General features: G+C 29.8%; 1 protein-coding gene across 1 annotated transcript; it reads right to left on the bottom strand.

The window, feature by feature from the left end:
• Positions 1-8,044: 8,044 nt before the first annotated feature.
• LOC114297749 (brassinosteroid-responsive RING protein 1) lies at positions 8,045-8,917 on the bottom strand. The gene has a single exon (XM_028242215.2). The coding sequence runs from the start codon at positions 8,732-8,734 to the stop codon at positions 8,237-8,239; it is 498 nt and encodes a 165-aa protein (XP_028098016.2). The 5' UTR covers positions 8,735-8,917; the 3' UTR covers positions 8,045-8,236.
• Between the last annotated feature and the right edge of the window lie 699 nt (positions 8,918-9,616).

Raw genomic sequence — 9,616 nt, forward strand, 5'->3', positions numbered from 1 at the left:
AAAATAAAATGGTTATTTGGGTTAATTTTTTGACTTTTTACAAAAAAATGTGTATTAAAAAATTATATAAATTAGTATGTAGGAGAAGATAAGTACAGTAGGCCGTAGGCCGTACCGCATGGGGATTGATGATAAGAAATGGTTGCCTACTTTTCGGGCATTGCATTGGATGGTACTATTTAGTACGTGAGGGCCATCACGGGTCCCGTTTTGATAATCTGAACTGTTGAATGTGTAGAACTCGTCGGGTACTATATGGCTGTAAAAAATTACGTTGATCGGATATCGATAGCTATCTGATCAGACTAGTTTTTTTTTTCAACCGTTAACTATGACATCATCCATTTTTTTTTGTACAAAACTGATTTAATCATATAGTTTGCGATATCCGATCAACGTGATTTTTTACAAACATATAGTACTCGACGAGTTCTACATATTGACCGTTCAGATTATCAAAACGGGACCCGTGGTGGACCCCCACGGGCCAAACAACACTGTGTTGTTTGTGCACCCCGCCTGTGCAATTTTCCCAAATCATTTTAGCAACTCAGCAATAGTTTGTGGGACGGTTTAGACTATGTTGTAATAATTTGTGTGTAAAATTATTTATTTATTTATTTATTTTTGTGAATAGCGATAACTTTTTGACTTTTTGAATTTTTTTGGATATCTCAAACCAGCCCTAAAAGCAAAGAATTTTGATAAAGTTTATTATGATATGTAACAATACATTATTTATTGTTAGTACTAAATTCATGAGAGAGCACAAGCTCTAGTAACAATATTTAGGTTATGAAAATTGTTTTTCATTTTTTTTCCTCTCATATTTTAATTATCTTTTTTTTTTAAAAAAAAAATGTATCTAATCTAGATATATCTAAAAATAAAATATTTGTGAAGGACATATGAAAAATTTCACTAAAATAAAATTTTTAGAAACAACATACTTCTATATCTGATAAAACATGAAAAACAAAAACTAAAACATAATTTTTGAGTTTGAAAACCAAACAATCTAGCCATTAGGAATGTCTAGAATACATCCAAATAAGACACAAACTTCAATAGAACAAAGAAAATAAAGAAGAGCTAGAAATCTCTAGAAGCATTAGACATTAACAAGTAAAATTGACATTTTCTCTTCCAGATATGGACCAACATAATTAACCTAAGAAATACTAATACTAATTAAGCATAGCGTAAACATACCCCTAATCATCTTGCGAGCGCCACGTGTTGCGGTAAACACAACCCCGCATAACCAGGATTTCTTTGTGTTAATAATTTCTTATTTGATAATGCTTATAAAATGACAGTTCACACGAATTAGCATATTAAAATAATCTCAGACCCATGCATTAGTCAATTTATTTATAATAATTATATCATAATCATGATTTTGTTGTTCTAATGATACGTGGCCCGGTAAGGCAATAATTAGTAGCATCTGGACGGCTGTGCTAAGTGTGAATGGGTGTATTTTTTATTTTTATTTTTATTTTTATTTTTAATTCCCGGTGTGAATTAGTACATGTATGAAGAAGCTAAAGTTGTCTCATTTTGAAGTAAAGATAAATTTAATTGTATATTGTGTTTAAGCTTTTTGTGCTTAGTCATGATGATGTAGAAACATATAAATTAAAAGTATTTTTTAAGTTTTGGTACATAAATGAAAGTAGAAAATGAAGGATGTTTTCTTAACAATAAGGGAAAAGTTAGGGATCATGAAATTTTTTTTTATGAAAATGATCATGAAAATTTTATGATCCTTGGATTACCTTGATTAGTGTGTGGTACTTTATTTTAAGTGTAATCCAACTTTCATGATTATTTTCATGAAAGGTTTTTCATGATATCTAGTATTACTGTAACAATAATGCATACTATTCTCTCTAAAGTAGGACAAATCCATGTTTGGTATAGTTTTCGATTTTTGGTGTTTTCAATAAATAAAAAATAAATATTTAAAAGCCCTCATTTATTTATTTTTTGTGCAAAACCAAATTTTGAAAATTATTAAAACAATTTAAAAGCTGTTCTTTTTATAATTTATTTATTTATTTATTTTTTAAATAATAGAAGAGTGTTTTTGGAAATGATAGTAAAATATCAAGTTCACATTTTTCACTATTTCGCTCGACCTAAGACTATTAAATTCAAATATAGCAAATTTGATAATACCATTATTATTATTATTGTTAAATAGTAAAAATTGTTCACAACCGAACATGGTATTCCTGACGAATTGGATAATTTATGGTGGTTTGGATGGACTATTTGTTCTGTACTCTATATTTCAATAATAATAAAGGAATCTCTCCATGATTTTAACGGTTTTTCTTAAAAAGTATATAGTGTATTTAGTTTCAATTTTTTGAATTCAGTTTTCTGAAAATTAAGTTTTTTATTTTTTGTAATTTTTTTATTTTTAGTGAATATTTTTACATTTTTAAGCAATTTTTTTTTATTTTTTTAGATGCACTTTTACTTAAATGTATCTAAATAGTGAAATATTTGTGAAAAAATATTTTTAAAAATTAATAAATTTTTTTCACAAATATTATAATTTTTAAGTGTATTTATATTAAAAGTGTCTAAAAATTAAAAAAAAATTATTTAAAATATTAAAAAAATTGATTGAAATCATTAAAATATGAAAAATAAAAAATAAAATTTTCTAAAAACTGTTTTTTAAAAAACCAAAACTAAACCAACTGATTGAAACTAACCAAAGGTGATTAATGCGCGTCTTTTGATAGAATCAAAAGGCAAATTCCAAAACGCAAAAGGCCAAAATGTCCCTTCATTTCTTTTTTATTTTTATTCAAAGCCGTAACTAAAGTTTATTATATATATATATATATATATAGAGGGATATATTTTCTGAGTATCAACACGTGACTAAGGTGACATCGACGTATCAGCCAAGGTGCCACGTGTCCTCTTTGTTATGCCGAGGTCATCTCGGATAGGCCGAGGTTATCTCCGAAGATATCAGAATCCGAGATAAGCGGATGAGGAGCAAGAGTCCTAGAATGAGAGAAGATTTCAGTTTGTATTAAGATAAGACTGTTAAAGAGTTTATCCTGATCTTACTGGGAGTCCAAGATTAGCAGTAATCCTGAGTCCATAGAAGTTAGGCTTCTATTGGGATTAAGTTTATATTGGCTATAAAAGGGAGGCACCCCCATGGGTCTGAGGTATGCTTTTGATACTTAAGCTTGTGAGTTTAGCACTTGATTTATCTTTGAGAGATATACTGACTTGATCGTCGGAGTGCCCCGGGTGGACGAACCACCGCCGGAATCTTCTTTTTCTATTGCAGGTCAACCAAGTACCATCTATTCTGCTAGTGCTCTCCAGCTGGTTACTAAGCGGGCAATGTGGTCAGAAAATCACCCACACAATATATATATAATTATACACTAACTAAAAATCAAATTAATTACACACATAATTAATATCTATTTAGTTAATTATACACATTATTATTAAAATTAGTTTAGTATTTAGATTAAATTTAAGTTTAACGATATTAACATTACATTTTTGTTCAAGATCAAAAAAGGAGTATTTGCCTATTATTAAATTAAAATCCAGAAAGAAATGTAAAAAACCCAAGCGATTTTTGTCCAATTATTTAATTAACTCTCATCCTCGAATCAAACGAGACTACTGGTGGGTAACCCAAACATCCAGAATTTCGTCACAATTTCCATAATGCACAACCTTATTACATTTAATGAATCAGGAAAATAAATTATGGAGAATTACACATAAGTGGGAAATAGAAAAAAATAGTTACAAAAAAGTAAAAGAAAAAAATAATGATTTTAATTAGTAGTATTTATAATATTGATTACTTTTGTGTAAATATTTTTTCTGATCTCCATTGATGTGTAATTCCTCCAATAAATTACTCCTTAAATTACCCCCCCTCCCAAAAAAAAAAAAAAAAAGTTTAAAGGAAATTGGATTCTAAATATTTTTGAAAATGCAAGTGAAAAGAGTGAAAACTTGTTTTAAAAAACAAGTGAAAAACACCCTTTTAAAGTTTTAAAAATTTAAAAATTAATTTTATTTATTTTAAAACACAAACAATATCAAATAAGTTTTCATTTTCAATTTAAAAAAGAAAGAAGGGGGATTTATCAGGAAATTATTTTTCAATTAATTGTATTTCAATTAGTTCATAATATATTCTTATATTCTAATAAGTCATACTATTTAGACATTTGATTCATCAAATCCTAATTTCCACATTTAAGGTATTTTATCAACAATTTTATCTTTACAAATATTTTTTGAACTCTTTGCAACTTGGTATGTGAACATTTATATTTTGCAGTGTGAATGTTCACATAACGGAACATTCACACTATTAATATGAATATTATTATTATAGGTACTTTGGTAATTATGAAAATAATATAAACTAGAAGGAACAGGTGAAGAGAAATTTATGAATAAATGCTCCAAGAAAAAAAGAAAGAAATGGTCAATTGGTGAAAAATTAATTTCTATAGGGCCATCGAAATGTTATTTAGTTTAAGGTTTAATATTTTTTATGATAAGAACACGCAGTCAACAAAAACAACGGGTGGTGGTGAGATAAATAGATAGGTGACATTAGCCAAATTAGTAAATAGATAAGTGACATGTGTACATATAAATAATATTTGAACATATAATAAATAGGTAAATTTTAGACAAATAAATATTATTATTTTGAACAGATAATAATCTTTTGGTCAAAAAAACATATCTAAGTTTGAACCTATTGACCTGATAATTTCAGAAATAGACTTCTAACCTAAGTATTTAAAAATAAAATAAAAACAAAAATTAAAAAACAAAAGCATTAATATGCAAACTTAGAAAAAAATTTTAAAAATAAAAATATATTTCCAAAAATAATAAATAATGATGAAAAGAGAGGAAAAAAATAAATAAAAGGTACCGTTTGGTAACATTTGGATAAAAAAATAAAAAGACGTGTTTGATTTACTAATTTTGAATCAATTAATCAATCATTTTTTTTCTTCTCTCTCATTCTCTCACACTTTATACATCAATTAATTAAATTTTATTCAACTACAAAAAGAATATATATATATATATATATATAAATTATCTCAAAATTATTTTCAAAACTCATAATTAAATAAATTTTTAATTTTTATAATTTTTTTCAATAACTTATCTTTTAAAATATAAAACTCTATTGAAAAAATAAATCAGACGGAGCCAAAGATTCTTGAAAATTGAAAGAAGAATAGCGATGGGGGGTTGAAGGACAAGATCCGATTAAGCCGTTGATGCACTTGCGCCATCACCACCGACAACCCCTCAATTTGGGTAGGCCCTTCACAAAATACTTTTAGAAAACAAACAATTTTTTTAAAAAATAAAATATAAATTGTTTTGTTGTTTAGCTATTGCCCTACCCATTTATTTTACTTACCCATCTCTCTCATTTATTTATTTATTCATTTTTCTTTTCTTTTTATAATCACTATATATACAAAGATTTCACTTTCAAGATCAAATTATAGTAGATGCTATGAACCTAACCATCAATTCAACCATGGAATAATTTTTGAATTTCTTGCCAACTAATTAACACCGTTAATCATCATTAGTATTATTATATTTTTTTTTTACGAATATAAGATTGATCAAACATTTATAATTTTAATTTGTGACATTAGTAGTACCTGGCTAATTGTTTAAACTCAAAACACAAAAATATTGTCAACAGAAATTTTAAACGAGAATTACAAATCAATAAAAATGGAAGAAAAAAAAAAATAGACATATAAATAAAGTATGTTATAGTGCAAGTAAAACCACAATTTTTATTTATGACTCTATATTTTGCATTTGTTATTATTATTTTTTAACTTTTCAAATTGACTTGCAATTCTCTTAAATTTTCATTATCTCGCTTACATGAGATAAATGTCATACAATGAAGGGCAAATTACATATACACCCCTCGAGGTTTGGTTAAATTACAGATATCCCCCTGAGGTTTCGGAAATTACATCCCGCCCCCTGAGGTTTGTATTTTCATAACAATTTACCCCCTGAGGTTTATATTTCATAACAAATTACCCCCTAATTTCTTATGCAAATATAGCATTCAGGGGGAATTCGTAATTTCTCAAACCTCAGGGGGGTATTTGTAATTTAGCCAAACCTCGAGGGGTGTATATGTAATTTGCCCTACAATGAAGTATGATAAATTTTAAAAAAATGATATTCAATTAGACAGTAACCAAAAAATCTTCATTTTATAAGATGCAAATCTTCTCTGTGTATAATATAGTTTTTTCAGAACTATTCAACTGAAATACTATTTTTTTTTACAAGATAGTGGTTAATATAGGGAATTTTTTTTTGAAAGTTTCTGATATTAAAGTTTTATAGGATAAAAGACATGTAATATTTTTATAATGGTTGGGGGTCTCTCAACATTTTTTCATAGAAATGTCAATCTAGAGAAATTTTAATTCAGAGAAATTTGCTCAATTTCTCTGATTTTCTCTGTGTTTTAAAATTTCTCTGTATTTTGACAAATTTTCTCTAGGTTGAAATTTTGCTCACAAATTTTTTTGTGTTTTGATCTATTTGTTTTGGTTTAAAATTTCTCTGATATACTCACAATTTTCTTTGTATCTGCGTTTTGACCAAATCAAAGAAAATTGAACATATTAAAAAAAAAAAAAAAAAAAGTATAGAAGAGAGAGGGTGCTTTTGCTTGGTTAGCATTTCTAGTCATCTTGTGGTTGTTGAGGTAAAGTTTCTTCAATCCTAGAAGCTCCTTCTGCTTACTAGAACAAAGAAATGCCACTGCCAATACATCAACGTAAATTCTTCAAATTGCTTTACATTTTAAAATCTTAAATCAACAAACACACCATTGAATAAGTGAACAAAGTTCATATTTTATTCTGAAGAAACTGAAATCAATCGGAGTGAGTGGTGGTGGTGGTGTTTTTGGTTCGCTCTTTGCCATTCGTCGCTATTCACCAACTCATCTCTCACCTCAACAATCTTCCCTCTAACTTTAACTGAGTATTCCTCTTCCATGGCCCTTTACCTGCACAAGAGACGATGGAGAGAAAAGGGAGTGGAAGCAACAGTGAGGACATCCACTGCGCGCCGTTGCCCCTGCTGAGCTGCTACGTTGATGACTCTAGATCTTGAGAGAAGATGAAAATAGAGATAGAGAGATGAGCTGTTACGTTGACGACTCTAGATCTTGAGACAAGATGAAGATAGAGATAGAGAGAGGAGAGAGAATGAAAAGGTAGGTGTAATATATGAGTGTGGGTGAGAGATCTTAAGCTAAAAAAAAATATTGTAGATTTCTTCTATTACTAAAAGTTGGAGAGGAATATTAGACTAAATATTTCAAATTTGGGGATTTTTTTTTAATATCCCTAATATTTAAATTTTATAAGATAAATAACATACACTATTTTTATAGTGATTAAGGTCTCTCAATATTTTCATAAAAAAATTTGATTCAGATAAGTTTTACCCGACTTAGAGAAATTTCAATTTTCATAGGTGGGGCCAAAATTTCTCTGAGTCGACCGAAATTTCTATATAAAAATATTGAAGGACCTTAATTAATAAAAAAATCATTTTGAACCTCTCCTATTATACAAAGTTAGAGAGAAATGTCCTACTAATTTTCCCGGTTAACATCTATCCTTAAATTCAAACTTGAAATGATATTTGCCCATCAATTTTTTAGTATATTAGGAAGATTAAAAACTTGTGTTAAACTAATTTATTTGGATATCTATCTTGATATCCTTCTTGATACATACATGAAAACTAATGCAATGATAAAACATCATTAGATTCTTTACATTATACAATGATAAAACATCATTTGATTAAAAATTTTAATCATCACAAATTACTCTAAATTTTTTTCACAATTTGTGCAAAAACTTGACATTTTGAAGCACAAATCAAATCGAAAAAATAAAAAAGAGACTAATCAAAGAGACTCAAACAAAAATAAATAAAAAAAATTCATTAATAAAATCAGCATGTATATACAAAATGTTCTATCCCCTATTTATTATTATTATAATTGTAATAATAATAATTTTTTTGCGCAGTTTACACGTTATACATATCAAGTAAACCAAAAAAAAGCCACTCAAAATGGGCGAAAAAGGAAAAAATAAAATAAAAATTAACCAGCCTCCTACAAACCCGTAGTAATCGGCGAGTACTCGCCGTAGTAATCCGAAATCCCCGACGCGGCCCAGAGTCTCTCATTAAACGCGTCTTGCAAATCGTCGGGTATAAATTGGGTCCGACAAAGCGGGCAGGTCCGTTGATCGTGGTCCATCCAACGGTCCAGACAGCTCCGGTGGAAGATGTGACGGCAATTCGTCAGCCGTCGGATCTCATCGCCGCCGTCGAATTCGTAGAGGCAAACCGCGCAGCTCTCGGGCGGGTCCACGAGATCCGAGAACTTGACCACGGGTAGGAGTTCCCGGATCAGAACCGCGGAGACTGAGTGGGGCTCCGAAGAGCAGTCGGGTCGGACAGGCCATGCAATGTCGGGTTCGAGAAAATCGCCGAGACCCAGAGATCGGAAAAGGAATGAGATGAGTTTTCTGATGAAACCCAGAATGGAAAGTGTGTGGAGGAGGAGTTTTGGGAGGAGGAGCTCTGTGTATCCAACTGGGAAGCCCATGTTTTGCTTGTTTATTCTAGAGAGAGAAAGAGATGGTTATAGAGAGAGGGAGAGGGAGAGGGAGAGAGAGGTGGGTGGGTGGGCGGGCGGTGGTGGTGTGTATAAGCTGTTTGTGATATATAGAGAGAGAAGGAGCAGAGTGTTTGTGAGAGAGAGATGAATTTAAGCTTGGGTTTGAGAGAGAGAGAGAGAGAGAGAGAGAGAGTGTGCCGTGTGAGGCAGGCTGCGTAACTGCGTTATATAGGCGTGTGTGGATCAAGATATATGTGCTATTATTGAAGTGCCTTTATCAACTTCAATTGTGGTAAAAATTTGGTGAAATGGTATTCCACTGTTTTCACTAGATTGACATTAAATGGAGGGAGTCATATTTTTTTTTATCAAATTAAGAAAGTGTTTAATCTTTTATCAAATTTTATAGGTGATTGTTGGTAGATGATCGGGTGGATGACCTGCCCATTAACTGAGTGGATGAGCAGCTGGATAACCGGATGGACGATCGGATTAGAGAAAATTTGAAAAAAATTTACACTAGGCCGACCAATTACTCTGATATCCTCTTGATCGTCCTCCTAATTGAATTGTTATTTGAGGAAAATTAAAAATTTAGCGTTAGAACGCTCGGTATCAGATGTAGTTTTTAATCCAAATTTTTACTCAAATTTGATAAAACAAAAAAAAAAAAAGAATAAGCGTTAGAGATGCTCTAATGGGGCTAATTTTGTAACAATAAATAATAGTCTAACACTATACAAATATAAAATTTTAAATAAATTAATAATAGTCTAACACTATACAAATATAAAATTTTAAATAAATTACACTGTTTAGAGATATATATATAAAAAAAAAAGGTAAATGGCACTGACATTCTTTCAGGTT

Source organism: Camellia sinensis, chromosome 11, assembly GCF_055761805.1.
Source record: "Camellia sinensis isolate YWXY chromosome 11, ASM5576180v1, whole genome shotgun sequence".
NCBI lineage: Eukaryota > Viridiplantae > Streptophyta > Magnoliopsida > Ericales > Theaceae > Camellia > Camellia sinensis.

Coding starts and splice junctions, on each gene's coding strand:
- LOC114297749 (XM_028242215.2), bottom strand. CDS start 8,734: ATGGGCTTCCCAGTTGGATACACAGAGCTCCTCCTCCCAAAACTCCTC.